The sequence below is a fragment of the Pyrus communis genome, chromosome 4 (assembly GCF_041283825.1).
Source record: "Pyrus communis isolate YQ-2024b chromosome 4, ASM4128382v1, whole genome shotgun sequence".
Classification (NCBI taxonomy): domain Eukaryota; kingdom Viridiplantae; phylum Streptophyta; class Magnoliopsida; order Rosales; family Rosaceae; genus Pyrus; species Pyrus communis.
The window spans coordinates 1076640-1093751 of NC_142568.1; the positions used below are offsets into that span (position 1 = coordinate 1076640).

At 38.2% G+C, this 17112-nt stretch overlaps 3 protein-coding genes and 1 pseudogene across 10 annotated transcripts in view; 3 read left to right on the forward strand and 1 right to left on the reverse strand.

The window, feature by feature from the left end:
* Positions 1–878: 878 nt before the first annotated feature.
* Positions 879–8387, forward strand: LOC137722248 (TMV resistance protein N). 8 transcript variants are annotated; one of them, XM_088692107.1, is made up of 8 exons: positions 879–1019; positions 3683–4417; positions 4783–5887; positions 5983–6261; positions 6336–7268; positions 7353–7884; positions 7921–7972; positions 8099–8387. In XM_088692107.1, exons 2-7 carry the CDS (start codon positions 3900–3902, stop codon positions 7968–7970), a joined length of 3417 nt encoding a protein of 1138 aa, XP_088548233.1. In that variant the 5' UTR covers positions 879–1019; positions 3683–3899; the 3' UTR covers positions 7971–7972; positions 8099–8387. The 8 variants fall into 8 exon arrangements, with proteins under 8 accessions (XP_088548233.1, XP_068317307.2, XP_088548232.1 ...); XM_068461206.2 differs by having other exon boundaries at positions 7353–7972; XM_088692106.1 differs by having other exon boundaries at positions 7921–8387.
* LOC148697258 (TMV resistance protein N-like) overlaps positions 901–17112 on the forward strand; it is a 36911-nt gene continuing 20699 nt past the window's right edge. The window contains exon 1 of the mRNA XM_088692118.1: positions 901–1019. The gene's annotated coding sequence lies outside the window, so the exon portion shown is untranslated. The remainder of the gene's footprint in view (positions 1020–17112) is intronic.
* On the reverse strand, positions 8469–10088 carry LOC148697259 (uncharacterized; annotated as a pseudogene).
* LOC148697260 (uncharacterized) lies at positions 13638–15527 on the forward strand. Its single transcript, XM_088692126.1, has 2 exons — positions 13638–15031; positions 15352–15527. The coding sequence occupies exons 1-2, from the start codon at positions 13969–13971 to the stop codon at positions 15393–15395; spliced, it is 1107 nt and encodes a 368-aa protein (XP_088548252.1). The 5' UTR covers positions 13638–13968; the 3' UTR covers positions 15396–15527.

A 17112-nucleotide genomic window follows, 5' to 3' on the forward strand; every position in this document is an offset into this window, starting at 1 on the left:
TGAGCAATTTCGTCCTTTACATTTTTTATGGTTTTTTTTTTTTTTTGGGTCTAATCTCTGATGATTTTTCTCAGTCGTCGTTCTTTTATTCCGTCTGAACGCGCATGGCTTCTGCAACGAAATTGCTGAGCAATTTCGTCCTTTACATTTTTTATGGTTTTTTTTTTTTTTGGGGTCTTATCTCTGATGATTTTTCTGAGTCGTCGTGTTTATATACATTCATATATTTGTTACTTAAGTTAGGGTAGAATGCTTTGCGGATAAATTTATGTTAGTATATTAGTTTTTTTGTTATAAGATATTAAATTATTTTTTTTGGAGTTGGAAAATGCATAATATTAGAAGATTTTAATTGATTTTTAATATTTTTAGAAAATATAAAATGAGTATAAAATAAATAAAAATATATAATTAGATAACTTGACTCAGTCCTAAAAACACTCTACATTTTTGGACCTGGATCTAAAAGCCCCTTAGTTTTTTTGTTATAAGATATTAAATTATTTTTTTTTGGAGTTGGAAAATGCATAATATTAGAAGATTTTAATTGATTTTTAATATTTTTAGAAAATATAAAATGAGTATAAAAGAAATAAAAACATATAATTAGATAACTGGACTCACTCCTTAAAACACCCTGACCTGATCTAAAAGTCCCTTTATTTTATTGAAATATGCCACCGATTTATCAAAATCCCTCATCCCTTCCTTTTCTCACTCCCTCACCGATTCTCTCTCGCCGTTCTCAGTCTCTCCAGCCGCAAACCCCTTGACATCGCATATACCAGCTGAGACCGTCGTCATCGTCACCGTATGAACAAATCTATGCTCAGAAACCAGAGATGAGAGCCCCAAGACCGTCGCCTGCACCCCCGTCTCAGAAAAGTGAGCCAAAATCTCGCGAGATTCAAGCTGCACACGAACGGATCCAAAGGCCGAACCTCCGATCTTGCTGAAAAACCGTGAATTTGGTGCCAATTCGAAGGAAATTTTAAGCCCAGAAAAGCCTTGGTTTCCTGGTGAGTTCTCCGGCCGATTTGGATTAGGTAATATTGTGATTTGCAGTTTACTTGATTATTACGTGGTATCTTTCAATTGCTTTATACTATTATGAATAGGGAAGTCTTACTTTCCTTAACATCATAATCCACGGTGCTTTTTCTGAAAAATTCTTGCTTTGTATTCCACTCATTTACCTTTGGAGCAAGTGAAACTTTTCTTTTAAAAATAAAAGAAAGCCCAATGGTGGAGAAGTTGGAGGCGACAATTGTTGCAAGTTGTTTGGAAAAAAAATGGAAAAGAAGAGAGCACTTGCCTTTGTGGCTTTGAAAAGTGTGTGTGTTTTGTCGACTCGCTCTTGGAGCACTTGCCTGGTGCCTTCTCATTGAGTATTGGAGCATTAAAACACAGTTGTTTGTGTTTTGTCGACGTAATTGATGGTGTTCATGTTACACTGTGATTCATGATGATGATTTAATTGTTTCTCGATTTGTAATTGTTTGCGAATAATGTGGCATATATGAATTGCAAATCTGTGTTTGTATGAAAGGGATGTCATATCATGTTACTGACTTAATTGTTTATGTTTTTCATATTTGCGAATGGTTCAAGAGAGACAGGGGAGGGGGGACAGATGGGAGAGGCAGAGAGTAGTGAGGGATGAGAGAGAGTGACAGTGTTGGGAGATGGGGGTGAAGTTTTTTTATGGGGAAAAGAAACCCTTGCTTTCTATTCGTGTTCTCCTCCCACAATTTGTGCCCTTAGTTCTCAATTTGATTCACATAAAAAACCCAGAAACTTGAGTTACGAAAATTTCAATTTTTTTGGTGTTTTTGATTTATTTTCAGTGTTAATTTCTGATTAAATTATTATTTTTGATAAACCCATTCAGAATCTGATCTGGGTTTTGCCTGGATTCCAGAGTAAAAACCTTGAAACTTGAAGGTATAAAACTTTCAAATTTTTTTATTTTTTTTAATTTTTTTTAATTTTTTTTAATTTTCAGTGTTTCTCTGATTAATATTATTCTGGGTTTTGCATAAATGCTAATCTTGCTGAATACCTGCCATGTAAGTGATTTAATTTTTGCTTTTCGAATTTCTACTTTTCATGCATAATTATGAACATGTAGATGATTTATGGGTAATTTTTTTTTTTTTTTTTACTTAATCTCCAATTCAAAGTGAAGGATATTGAATTTTGTTATCATTTTTAAATTCAAGAAAGGCAGTCTGTGCTGCCTCTTCCGTTCTGATTTGAAGAAGATTTCTCAAGCGGCTGTAATTTCATGGCAGGTTGGTTTAAAGCAGTTCCAAAATTTGGGATCGTTTGGGATATTTTTCGGTTTTTCTGTCCCTCGAAAGCTGTGGGATTTGTTTTCTTCAATTTTAAAATATTACAATTGAATTCTTTGTTTGGGTAAAAATTTAATTAGATTCTGTATGGGTCCTGATGAGGCACTGAATTGGGTTTGAGAGTTTTGATATTATGAGAGAGATAGGGAGTATATAGGGAGAGAGGGAGGTAGGTGATTTGCAAAAATGGAGGGTGAGAGAAAAACGGGAGAGAAGGGGTAGTACATTATATTTTGATTTTATAATTTTGGGGGTTTTGTTTTAAAACTTTTTTAGTACTTTTTTCGCAGATATAGCCTACAAATGTTGACCCAAAGGTTGTAAATAATCATTACTTCCTATTACAATTATTAAAGTTAATTCAATTGACTAAAGTTGATTTGAATGTGATGATGATGGCAACTACTAACAACAAAACAACAATCTCCTTGGATTATGGAGAAAAAACCGAAAGGTGAGGAAGAAAAGAAAGGAAAGGAAAGGAGGAAAGAGAGCTCTGCACATGCAAATGTCAGATAGCTTTCGGTGTACATGTAAAGCAAAAGTATACAATAATTCCGATAATAATTTTCTTCTAACTCTGTTGACTTACTGTGTTTCTTATTGTTAAGCATATAGTTTTCAGCGATCTCTGGACATTCCCCATTTATGCATTGTATTTGTATATTAGTTTCACTTAGTTGAAGGTCTTGAAAAACTTCATTTAATAAATCCAAAATGCGTATTCCTTTAGGTGCCGTTTGATAACCATTTGGTATTTAGTTTCAATTTTTTGTTTAGATTTCTATTTGGGCATTTACGATAACTTTACTTTAGTATATGTAGATTTAATATTACAATTTAGTATAAATTTATTATTTATCTTCTTCTTAGGTTCTTCAAACATTTTGCTTCTTAGAATATCATTTTTGAAAAAAGTTGGAGTAGTGCATTTTATAGTGTGGTTGAAGTGGGATTTTTGAGAGGGACTGGTGGATCTCTGAAAAGGAACTTGGTGGAGGTAATACTGAATTTAATAGAGTTTGGTGTTTTGCATCCATTGAACAAATTTTATAAACACTGAATTTAAAAATTGAATATACAAATAAAATAGTAGGTCAAATTCATTATTAGTTCTCTTAACTTCTGTTGAATAGATTTATACTATTGTAGGTTTAATAAATATTATTTTTAGTTGATAATTACTTGATGATTTTGAAGTGTGTAATATCTTTTGAAATGTATATAAAAACCAAGCTGCTTCTTACCAATCCCGTTCACTCATCTATCCCTCTGTTCATTCAGATTATGTTTAATTTATTTAGGTTAAATGTGTCTTATTCATGCAGTTAAGGCTGGTGCATTCAAGTCCCACAACAACATGCAGGCATATTTTCTAGTTGCTTCTACACTAAGAAGCATCGGCATTCGTCACCACTCCTCGTTCCAAAGTCAACTGTTAATTTGTGAACAAGTTAATACTTATGAATCATGTAGCCTGTCAAACATTAATTGAAACTCTATTGAAACAATCACCTGTTTGCAACAATCATCTGGTTGGCTTTGATGGCTGAAGAAGCAACAGCAGCAGCAGCTGCCTCATCTTCCTTTCCTCCTCCTCCTCGTTTCACCAATTCATGGAAGTACCATGTATTCTTGAGTTTCAGAGGCGAGGACACGCGCTACAATTTCACAGGCCATTTGTTTACTGCTTTGCATCGAAAAGGAATTAACACCTTCATGGATGATTATCTTTCAAGAGGAGAAGAAATATCAACAGCGCTCCTCAAAGCGATTGAAGCGTCGAGGATTTCTGTCATTGTATTCTCCAAAGACTATGCTTCCTCAAGGTGGTGCTTGGACGAACTTGTTAAGATCCTTGACTGCAAGAAATCAAATCAACAAATGGTGGTACCGGTATTTTATAGGGTGAGTCCCTCGGATGTTCGAAATCAGAACGGTAGTTATGGTGGTGGACTTGCTTACCTTGAGTGCAAATATAAGGATAACGTTAACAAGATCCACAAATGGAAGACAGCTCTTTCAGAAGCAGCAAACTTGTCTGGGTGGACTCTCTTGGATAAGTATACATTATTACTTTAACACTTCCTTCCGCTTTTGCCTGTTTCAATTTCTCTACTCTTTTGGTATATATAGATTTAAATTTTTTGTGATAGGATCAAGAATCAAAAGACACAACATGTCATCGATTTGTGGCCTTGTCATCCATTTGTGCATATCTAGATTCCAAATTTAGTGTATAAATTAGTGTCTCTAGCATCCATTGTCCAATCTTCCCAAACTATAAAAAAAAAATATATATTGGTTTGTAAATATAACTAGAAGGAAATTCTGTTCTACTTGTGTGTGTGTGTATTTTCTTCCCTCTTTTGAAAAAACATGGGAAAATGTCATTTATAAGATGTTCCTTGTGATTTTATACTTGCAGGCATGAAGATGAATCGAAATTTATTCATAACATTGTTGAATGGATTTCAGCACAAGTAATAAGCGGTACATGTTTGGATGTGGCCGAATACCCAGTTGGAATAGAGTCTCGTGCACAAGAAATAAATAACCTCTTACATGTCGGGAGAAATGATGTCCGTATGGTAGGTTTATGGGGGATTGGTGGAATTGGTAAATCAACAATTGCCAAAGCTGTCTATAATTTAATTTCCCACAAATTCGAAGGCAGTTGCTTTCTCAACAAGGTTAGAGAAAGTTCAATGACGGATAAAGGATTGGCCAAATTACAAAAGACGCTTCTTTATGAGATTCTAGGGGGAGACGAGTTGAAGGTGGCCAATGTTGATAAAGGAATCACTTTAATTAAGGAAAGATTAAGCAGTAAAAGGATTCTCTTAGTTCTTGATGATGTGAACGACATGAGACAGTTACGTTACTTAGCTGGTGGATCAGATGGTTGGTTTGGCATTGGTAGTAGAATTATCATAACGACGAGGGATAAGAAACTGTTAACTGCTCATCATCATAATATTTCGATATACGAGGTGAAGGAATTGAACTATCGTGAATCTCTCGAGCTCTTCAGTTGGAATGCCTTCAAAAGCAAAGGACCTTTGGATGGTTATGTGGAACTTGCACACCATGCTATACGGTGTGCTCAAGGCCTTCCATTAGTTTTGAGAGTTTTAGGTTCACATCTGTACCGTGAAAGTATAGATAAGTGGCAAGCTATATTAGATGGTCTGATCAAAAGCCGAGAAATTCAAGACGTTTTCAAGATAAGTTATGATGCATTGGATGAAATAGTGAAGGAAGTTTTTCTTGACATTGCGTGCTTCTTTAAAGGGGGAAGCAGTAACGATGTGATCGAAATATTAGAAGGTTGTGAGCTAATCCCCAAGCATAGCATTGACGTACTCATACAGAAGGCCCTCGTAAATATAGATCATGGTTTTATATGGATGCACGATTTGGTAGAAGAAATGGGTAAAGAAGTAGTTCGCCAACAATCACCCAATGATCCTGGAGAGCGCAGCAGATTGTGGTTTCATGACGATGTTTATCGTGTTCTGACAGAAAATACAGTAAGTCCATTCGACGACATTTTATTTGTTAATGAGACATGCATTTTGTTTTATAAGGAACTTGCATTGTTAATACCTTTGAATTTTCATACTAGGGAACGAAAAACATTACAGGCATAAAGGTACAGCTGCTTGAATCGGAGAATGAGATACGCTTAAGTGCTACAACCTTCTCCAACATGAAAAATCTTAAAATTTTCATAAACTGTAATGGACGGTTTTCTGGAGCCGTTGATTACCTCCCCAACAACTTAAGGTTTGTTGATTGGTCTAAATGTTCGTTGAAATCTTTGCCGCTCAATTTTAATCCGAAGAATCTTGTTCTACTCAACATGAGGAACAGCCAGATCACAGGATTCGGGGAGGGATTTAAGGTATATACGTTGATTTTTTTCTTTCTGTTTTATTTGAAATGTTTTCATCCTTTCCTCTCTTTTTTTCTTCACAGAACCTGACGAAGCTGACTTCTATAAATTTATCTGGCTGTCAATACTTAACAAGAATCTCCGACTTCTCCGGAGTTCCAAACTTAGTGAAGTTGGATCTACAATATTGCACAAATTTAACTGAGGTCGATCCATCAGTTGGATCTCTCAATAAACTTGAAACACTGACTCTTTCTGCCTGCTATAACCTTACAGTGTTTCCACCAACAATAAGCTTGAAATCTCTGAAAACTTTTTATCTTATCGGCTGCAAAAAGTTTGAGATATTCCCGGAAATTGTGGGCAAAATGGAACGCCTAAATATTTTGGAACTTGGTGGAACTGCTATAAAAGAATTGCCTCCATCAATTAAAAATCTCACCGGGCTTAAATCCTTATCGTTAAATGGATGTGAAAACTTTGCAAATCTGCCGCAAAGCATTTATGCGCTGCCCCGTCTTGGACATCTCAGTCTCAGTGGCTGCGTAAAGCTTGTTACGCTCCCTCCGGATCTTCCAACGAACTCAAACATTTCACTTGACAACTTTGGGTCAGTAGCAATTCCCAATCTAGGGACTATGCTTTTTGATGAATGCAACTTGTCGGACATTGATACCCTTGCAAATTTCGGTTGCTCATCTAAATTAGAAGTCATTTATCTATGTAATAGCAATATTGAGCGTCTTCCTGCATGCATTAGCAAATTTGTTTGGTTGGAGGGACTTGATTTGCGTGGTTGCAAGAGACTTCGAGAAATTTCAGAACTTCCACCAAAGATAATATGGATTGACGTTGGTGATTGCATATTACTGGAAATATTTCCAACGTTGTCAGAGATGATACGGGGAGATGGAGACATGAGACTCATTCGTTGGATTATCATGTATGGTTGCCAGAGGCTATGCGAAAAGTTGGCTTTGGACGTCTCCATGATGGCAAGCGTATTACTGCATCAGGCACTTTTCTCTCTCTCTCTTTTCCATTTATCCGCTCTTCCACTATGAACGACTAATTAACATTTCATTATATGAATCTTACAGGCGGGGAAGTGCAAAGAAGCGATAAATATTATACTTCCAGGCAGTGAAGTTCCAAATTGGTTCAGTTGCCGTAAGGACGTACGTGTGACTGATCCTGGTTGTTCATGTGAAATTTTTATTGAAATCCCTCGGACTTTCAAATGGAAAAACACAGCACTTGTTTTCTGTGCTGCTTTCAAATTCATGCAAAATTTTTCTGGACTATGTTTTTTTTATACAGAGACTGAAGTCAATGGAGTACCTATAATTGACGTGGACCAGGATCTGGCATTGGACCCGGACCTGGACCTGGCATTGGACCCGGACCTGGACCTGATCCGGGACCTGGCTCATGTGTGGCTAAAATATATTCCATTATCAGCTCGCATAAAGTCGCAGGTGGATGAGGGTGGTGACCAATCAAAGCCGTATCTGTGTCGAGTTACACTTCGCCGCTACGGCGGAGAAGGGTTGCTCTTAAATGGCTACGGTGTCCACTTGGGAAATTTCAGGATGCCCGAGGATGGTGGTGAAGATGACGACGATGTAGGAGGCGAGGATGGTGGTGAAGATGACGACGATGTAGGAGGCGAAGTTGGACCAAGAAAACAGAAAAGGATGTTGGCGATCAAGAGTTGAATGTGAGTTGCAACATTTTCAAATCTCTAATCATGTTTTTATGATGGTCATTCTTCTGCTAACTCGACAAGTGTGGGGTTTTATACAAAGTGCAACCATGAAATATGAACTGTATTCATTTCGGTCAGGTTCCGTTTTCCACGTGGGACTTCACATTCTTCAACGCGTCCGAGAAGGCCATTGATATACGATTCCTCACATCTCTCTCTTGTGTTTAAGGCAACGATTTGGCTCCATTTTAACGCTCTCTCCTGTTTTTCTTCTGTTTGTTTTAATTTCTTAGAATTCTTTGTGATTTTCGTTTACGGAAAACTAATCTCCATAGCTACGGCTAGGAGATAAACATACACTATAACTATGTACTTTTATTATTTTGATTTTATTTTGGATTTTCAATGTCAATTTTATATTGTGGAATTTCTTATTTAATCTATTTTCAATGTTTCCACATCATCTAGCTGGTTGTGTCTAAGGAACATCAACAATGCCAACAATTAGGATACAACTATATGTATGTTGGACGGTTAGGCTTTTACGACGGAAACGGCCCAAAGTTTGTTGCATTTCCCGTTGACAAGCCTCAAAGCTTCACCGATTCTGTCAACGCTTACATACCTGTTGACCAAGGTTTTATAGGAAGCAAAACCAGGCGCATAACCCATAATCACCGCTAACCAGCGTACTGCAAGTTATTGTGCCGAGTTTCATACCGTATTCAATTGTTGCCTCAAATATTTTGTAAGTCTCTTTTGTCATCCCACCTTTGCAGATAGCATCCAAAAGTATTACCAAAGTAACGGTATCAGGCGAGTGTCCCCGGCCCACCATATCATCAAACAACCTTGTGGCTTCTTCCCATTGAGCTGTACGGCACATGCCATTGATTAAACTGTTGTAAGTGATAACATCTGTGGCAATACCTTCATCCAGCATTCTATTAAACACCCTTGTAGCTTCTCTCCACTGGCTGGTCCGGCACAATCCATTAATTAAGGAGTTGTAAGCCACAACATCAGGCCTTTCCTCTCTACGGATCATTTCTTCCACAAGATTCAGTGCCTCTGTTGTCTTCCCTTCCTTGCATAAAGCATCCAGTACAGAATTATATGTAACAATATTAGGCAAGGGTCCATAACAATTCATGGTTTTAAATAAACTCATAACTTCCTCCCAGTTACCAGACTTGCATGAAGCACAAATCTATTTGTCTTTCCTTACACAGGCTATCTATGATGGGATTGCAGTAGTCTTGTTTGGGCTTGAATCTTCCAACATATTCGTAAGTATCTCGAGTGCCTTAGAAGTTTTCCCAGCCTTGCATAGTCCATTGATCATGGTAGCATAAGTGATTTCATTGCATGTGTATCCCTTCTCTTCTATTAACTTGAACAGCTCCATTGCCTCAGCCCAGGAACTGTACTTGCAAAGCCCGTGAAGTAAAGTATTTATAGAATGAGCATCGGGTTGAAGACCATATTTAAGGGTAATTGCTAAAACAGAGAAACCCAAGTCCACCCGGTTCAGACGGCGGAAGCAATTCAGAAAAATATTCATTGTACAGACATCAGGTCGGAATTGAGCGCAGCCCATCAACTGTTTTACACATAGAAACCACAGCAGAGTCCTCCTTCATCCTGGAGGGTGTCCCAAACAAACAATTGAAAGTCCAAATAGATGGCAAGGGTTTGGTTTGAATCATGGAATCGAAGTAACCCAGTGCTTCATCTTTCCTAATCTTTCCAGATTTGCATCGCGTTTGAATCAAATTGTCCGATTCCGAATCGGTTTGATTAAATCTATTTGTACTAGTAGCATTGGCATTGCCAGCAGCGGAATGAAATCCATCTTTTTTGTGCAGAAAGGTAAAAATGAAAGAAGGATTACCTGTTGAGTTAGGAAGTCTCGTGGTTATCACCTTTATCTTCATCTTCCACAGATTCAGCCCAGTTCATGAAATCCCATGAATTTCAATCCTTCTCTGGAATCAAGCTGCAATTGAAAAGAAACTGACTTCAATTGGTTCTTGTTTCAACCTCTAATTCAGTATTCTGAAAATCAACACCCTTATGGTGAAGAGGATTTTGCTTGCAACCTCAAAATCTTGTGCTGATGACATAAAAATATATGCAACATGTATTTGCACAGTGTTATAATATACATATCTTTATAAGACTAAAAAGGTGAAGTTTTTATAAAGTTCTTCAAATACCGCCCCATTTTTAAATTTTTTTAAGGAATACAACTTAATTAAAAAGAAAAAAAAACTATAAAAATACGAAAGGGATTCTCTCTAAATCCCTTCCACCAAATCCATCAAAACAACAAATCTGAACCTGTAAAATTTGATTCAACGGTTAAAGTTATTATAATTTTTAAAGTGAGCCTCTGTTTGTAGCCGTTAGATCAAATTTCAAATGCCCGAATTTGTGACCTTGGTGGATTTGGTGGAATGGATCCAGAGAGGATTCCCTTCCTAAAAATACAAAATAAAATTACCTCACGACCATGAGCAAGTGGCCATTTGCCACAGTGATGAAAATGTGTTGTGCCTTTGTATGCAGCGTGAGTTCGAACTTCGTAGGTGGTTAATTTAACATTTAACTTACTAATAATATCGCTTTAGTCCAAAAAAAATAAAATAAAACTATTAAAAACCTACCTCACGCACATGAGCAAATAGTTGATATATAAGTTACTGTGTCCTTTTATATGTAAGTTAATTTTTAATGACTTTGTTGAGTCACACAAAAACGACTTAAAATAATGTTAGAGAGATTAAATTTTTTAAACTGAATCATCAAGTTATTGCATACTTATCCAATCACTAAATTTTTTTGTTTCATTCTAAAACCATAATTTTTGTTTCACATTCTAAACCCCGAGAGTAGTCAACCAAAAATTAACATTGTACAATCCCACAATAAGCAAAACCCAAAACCTAGAAGCATAACCAAAGAAGTTTTAAAAAATCAATATCTTGGTAAATGTAAGACTTGTTTGAAACTGCATTGAAAATGACTTTTTAGAGAAAATGTTTTTAGATTATAAAAGCACTTAAAGTATTTCTTGCAAGAAGACAATTATATGCTTCTTGCACGAATCAATAAAATATTTTTTTAAGATTCACTACATTTTTATTAAATATTGGTTCCAAAAATATTTTCGCCAAAACTGCTTTCAATTATTTTAAAAGCTGAACTCACCGCAAACGAGTTCACTTCTAAAATTTCACGAATGAGTTCACCTTGCTGTGACTAATTTTGAGTTTGCTCCATGAGTTGGTTGTTTTTTGTTTTCAGCGGATTGTTGTAGGAGAACGTTGCTGGCTGAAGCACACAATTCAAAGAGCAAACAACTTCATCATCAACATCTAAACACACACACTGAATGAGTTGTGCACATTATTAATGCAGCGAAGGATTCCTAATCAAAAGGAAATCCAAGTACATATAGAGAAGCCAAAACGCCTAGGACTAGGACTGCGTATGAATCTCGGTTTCCTTGACAGAAGCAGATGACGCGATGGAGACGACGGTGGTGGAGTTGCACAGGCAGATAAAGTAGTACGTGATAGATTTGCAGACAAAAGTTAGATGCATATGAATGACTAACAAATCTCACTAATATCTGAGAGTTCCAATATATATAAACACAGCAGAGGCCTATAATACCTCGTAAAATCAACAGACTTGAATCAATAGGCCGTGCCAGTTCATAAAGCAATCGACATAGCAATAAGAGCAGACAAATGGATTACTGTTATGGAGAAACAACAGAGATTACCGAAAGCACAAGTCATCGATGCAGTTTGAAAGAACTATACAACAGAAATCCCTTCTCTTAAGCTGCTCAGCTTCATTATCGATTACCTTAAAATCAAAGTATAATTTGACCGCCCGAGCAAGAACAGAACTACATTACTTTGATGCAAAGGACAGTACCTCACATGGATATAAGTAGCAAGAAAAGATACAATTACAAAAAGATGTATTCGACAGCACTAGTGGCGTTAAATCTAGGGGAGAAACCTAGTCGTGTGGCGACACATATATTGGGCTAAAAGCTCAATCCGGATATCCCAGACCATTTGGAGTGATAAAACTATATATATATATATGTGTGTGTGTGTGTGTGTGTGTGTCAATCTCTGAAAGCCAAACACAAACTAAATCATCAAATTAGTTTTGGCATTAATTTGCAAATACGCACCGCACCATCCACATCTTTACATTTGAAGCACGCAAGGATGCAAGATCAAAAGAATAACGAAGTGTTTTTTTGTACTACGTCAGTATACATTAAAAACAATAATGGGCTAAAGAAGAAGCTCCTGAATCAGAGTGGGGAGGAGAACCATACTAACTTGACGCCGCTTACTCAGGACTCCGCAGGAGATCAAGGTCCAGGTCAGTTCTATAATTTTATCAGCTGGTCGAATCCCTTGAACAAAAAGGATGTCACTTATACATCAACTACAGTAATGCTAATCCTCCTCTATTCACACGTGCAAAAAGACACACCGGTACATGCATGTATTGCTCATTACAAGCAAAGTCATACACAGTATCATACTAAGGAAGGTGGAATGCCAGAGTTACAAAAAGTTCACATTGTAAGCTTGGTCTCTCGAAGTACTTATTTCCTTCGACTTGTAGAATAAAGGACAGCAAGAACAAAACTAACTTCTTCTGACACAAACCTAGGTCAGATACGCCCGGCCAAAAGGAGCTTTAAGTGGAAGATAGAAGTCACAATACCTATCAAAACGGCTTGATTTCACACTCATAATGCCAAAACGTTATTGAGAGATAAAGAAAATTATTCAATTTAAACACAATAGTTACATAAAAATTTAGAGTTGGGAATTCATGGTCCTTATTGACTTGATTCCAAGCTCGATAGATCAGTCAATAACCATACCTAATTGAACAAAGTACAAATCGGATTGCATTAAACAAATTTCTAACCTTTACAATTCCCACGACACTGCAGACATTCATACATACACAGTAGAGAGCCGTTTCTTCAAGGTAAAGTGTTATCCATCGAGAATGTATTGATCATCTTCATTATTTCGTCCTTCATTGCTCCAGCACTGTTCACGAGCCACGCGTCTGTCTGTTTCTATACGATGTCAACGCGTTGGTCTGGTTCCAGAAGTTCTCGACCCTTCCTTTTTAATATCTGTTTCACAAAAGCTTTTCTTGTATAAACTGTATTTAACTCGGTCAGGTTTCCGACGTGGAACTTCACATTCTTCAATGCTCATCTCTCCCTTGTGTTTCCCGGACCCTGGCAAGCTAGTAATGACTTTGATTTTCTTCTTGCAAAGGTGGACATGAAGTTAGCTTCTGGACTAATGAAAGCGCATTCTTAGATGAGGGAGGGAGGGAGGACCAGCTCAGCAATCATCGCTTTATTATGCGGTATCCAGTCGGTCTGTTTTTTGTAATGGTCATGTGGTGCATTTCTCATTTCTCCTGTCTAATTCTTTTATAGTCTATTTCTTCATCACTATGCTTTAGTTCCTTGGAATTTGGAAGTTCCTTACCCAAACATACCCCAACACTGCGATTGGATGAGAAAATTTTAGATTACTACGGAGGGGCCAACATTTAATCCTTAGCTACAGAGCATTTGAAAACTGAACGTATTAAGCAATTAAAATGCATGAAATAAACATGTTGGAATAATGGTAGGCTAGTCAATTTTCTTGTTCAAAGTTAGGCAAGTTACCATAGTCAAGCAAGTTAGGTAAGTTAGGCAAAATTAGGTTTATGTTCTTTTTCTTCCCTATATATATGTTTCATCTTGTAATTGTTTCATCAAGTCAATACAAAACCATCTTCAACACTTCTCTCTCATGGCTTCAACCCTAGAACCCACGAAACCTTAGCAAGTTCATATTTTATCATGGTATCAGAGCACCGTTTCTGGTGACTCTGAATACCCCACCTATCTTCAACGCTTCCGCACCACAACCAACAACATCGTCATCATGAGTGATTCAGGAACCAACACAAAACCATTAGAAATGGCTACTGATCTCTCGAACCCGTTTTTATTACACCCCTCTGATCAACCTGGGAACATCTTGGTCTCCAAAACCCTTCAAGGAGACAACTACAACACATGGAGCCGTGCTATGCGCATCAGTCTAAGTGCTAAGAACAAGCTAGGTTTGGTCGATGGAACCATTGACGCACCTGCTGAAACAGATAAACAATTTGCATTGTGGCAACGATGCAATGACATGGTTCTCGCATGGATCCTGAATTCTGTACATGAAGACATTGCAAGCAGCGTTTCCTACTACACTTCAGCAGCAGATGTGTGGGCTGACTTGCGTGATCGTTTCTCTCAAGGGAACGATTCACGTGTTTACCAAATTAAGAGAGAAATTGTTGAGCACAGACAGGAGCAACAATCGATCTCAGTCTACTACACCAAACTAAAGGCATTGTGGGATGAATTGACGTCCTATCATGAGCCCTCAACATGCACTTGTGGGGGTTTGAAGAAGATCAATGAACGTGATGAAAAGGAAAGAGTGATGCAGTTTCTCATGGGATTAAACGAATCCTATGCCGCAGTACGTGGGCAAATCTTGTTGATGCAGCCACTTCCCGACACTCGGAAGGCATACTCTCTTGTTTTACAACAAGAGAAACAAGTGGAGGTATCTCTCACTCGTCATAACAACAGTTTGCATGCGATGCATTTGACAAGCCATAGGGAATCTGCTGCACAACGAGGTAACTCCTCTATTAAATGCTCATATTGTGATCAAAAATATCATACCGTAGATCGGTGTTTCTATCTCAATGGCTTTCCACCGGGGCACAAATACCATGGCAAAAAGATGATTCCTCCTAACAAGAAGAAACCTGCGGCTAATCAAATAAAGACTGGCAGTGAAGTCGCCACAGTCATGGATCAGCACCATCATAAAACCAACGGTGACAGCCCCAAGTTCACTCCTGAAGAGTACAACCAAATAATGGCCATGCTCAAGAAAAACAACTTGGATGGTAATCCTCACCATTTTGCAAACGCCACAGGTACTCTTACACCTTTGTCTAAAATGTCAGGAGCCTTACCACAGAAAAACCTATATTGGATCATTGATAGTGGGGCAACGGATCATATATCTCCTTCATCTCACTTGCTTCACAAGAAATCTATGTGTGATTATGTACAAATGCCGAATGGGGGAAAAGCCATTATAGAATCTGTTGGTTCCGTCCAAGCAACTCCTCTTCTTAAACTTGATGATGTGTTACATGTTCCAAATTTTCAAGTTTATTTGTTATCCGTTAGCAAACTCACTGAGTCTCTACAATGCATAGTGATTTTCTTTCCTACCTTTTGTGTGATACAGGACATGGCTACGAGGAGGACGATTGGCCTGGGCAAGCGATATAATGGGCTCTATTACTTGTCGTCAACACAAAATCCTCATTTAGCTCACAATGTCAACCATCATTCAAACCTTTGGCACCGACGGTTAGGACATCCCTCCACCGGTCCCTTACAACTTTTGACCAAGCAAGTTCCAACTATTATGTTTGATTCTAGCCATTTGTGTGACATTTGTCCCCTTGCTAAACAAACTCGTTTGTCTTTTCCGTCAAGCTTTATTTCATCTCAAGCACCTTTTGATTTAATACATTGTGATATTTGGGGACCTCATCGAGTCAATTCTCATTCAGGGGCTAGATATTTTTTGACTATTGTTGATGATTATTCACGATTTACTTGGATCCATCTTATGCGTTTAAAATCTGAAACACAAGGGTTGTTACGTTCTTTTATTGCTTGGGTTCAAACACAATTCAATCGCATGATCAAGACGATTAGGGCAGATAATGGGGCTGAATTCATTTCTTTACGTCCCTTTTTTGATAGCAAGGGTATTGTGTTTCACACTTCTTGTCCTTCTACTCCCCAACAAAATGGGGTCGTTGAAAGAAAACATCGCCATCTTTTAAATGTTGGGCGAGCACTTCGTTTTCAAGCCAATTTACCTTTAATTTTTTGGGGGGAAAGTGTTCAAACGGCATGTTATTTAATCAATCGCTTACCAACACCACTCCTCCATCACAAAACCCCATTTGAGCTTTTACATTGTACACCTCCAGATTTTCATCACTTGCGTGTGTTTGGTTGCTTATGCTATGCCACAAATCTCACTCCCACACACAAGTTTGATCAACGTGCTCGGAAATGCATATTTGTTGGATATCCTCTTGGTCAAAAGGGGTACCGTGTTTATGATCTCACTACCCACAAATTCTCCACCTCCCGTGATGTGATCTTTCATGAGGACACATTTCCCTTTCTTTCTCAACCCCCAGATCACCAACTTGACAGTGTTGTTCTCCCTCTTCCCCTTGATACTACCATCGACTCACCTGCCCCTACCACCACTCCCATCCCCCTTCCATCGCACGACCCACCACAAGTCACACCCCCTATCCATGCCACCAACCCTTCCTCGGACCCTCTCATCACCGAGCCTGCTCCCTCCCCTCTTCCCCTTGCCATTCGCCACTCCAACCGTCCTCCACAACCCTCCGTACGACTTCAGGGCTATCATTTATATCATGTACACTCTCTTGCTCCCAGTGCCACCTCCTCTTCCATGTCAGGTACACGTTACCCTTTATCTCACTATGTTTCTTATGCTCATCTTTCTTCTTCACACCGTTCTTTTGCTTGTGCTATTTCCAACATTGTTGAACCCACTACCTTTGAGCAAGCTAATAGTGATCCTGCATGGCAAGCCGCCATGCAAGCTGAACTCCTAGCCTTGGAACAAAATCAGACTTGGACTCTCACTCGTCTCCCTCCCGGGCATCGAGCTATTGGTTGTAAATGGGTTTACAAAGTCAAGTATCATTCAGATGGGTCTGTCGAGCGTTATAAAGCTCGCCTTGTTGCCAAGGGTTTTACACAACGTGAAGGTATCGATTACAAAGAGACTTTCGCCCCAGTTGCCAAACTTATTACCGTCCGATGTCTTTTGGCCGTCGCTTCTGTTCGTCATTGGTCTCTTCACCAAATGGATGTTCAAAATGCCTTCCTCCATGGAGATCTTGAGGAAGAAGTCTATATGCAACTGCCTCCTGGTCTTCGTCGT

What these genes read in the sequence shown, in the direction of transcription:
- LOC137722248 (XM_088692102.1), top strand. Translation starts at nt 3,900, where the DNA reads ATGGCTGAAGAAGCAACAGCAGCAGCAGCTGCCTCATCTTCCTTTCCT. An exon ending in GTGTTCTGACAGAAAATACA is followed by an intron (nt 5,888 to 5,982) that starts GTAAGTCCATTC and finishes TTTTCATACTAG; the next exon opens with GGAACGAAAAACATTACAGG. An exon ending in GATTCGGGGAGGGATTTAAG is followed by an intron (nt 6,262 to 6,335) that starts GTATATACGTTG and finishes TTTTCTTCACAG; the next exon opens with AACCTGACGAAGCTGACTTC.
- LOC148697260 (XM_088692126.1), top strand. Translation starts at nt 13,969, where the DNA reads ATGAGTGATTCAGGAACCAACACAAAACCATTAGAAATGGCTACTGAT. An exon ending in CCATTTTGCAAACGCCACAG is followed by an intron (nt 15,032 to 15,351) that starts GTACTCTTACAC and finishes TGTGTGATACAG; the next exon opens with GACATGGCTACGAGGAGGAC.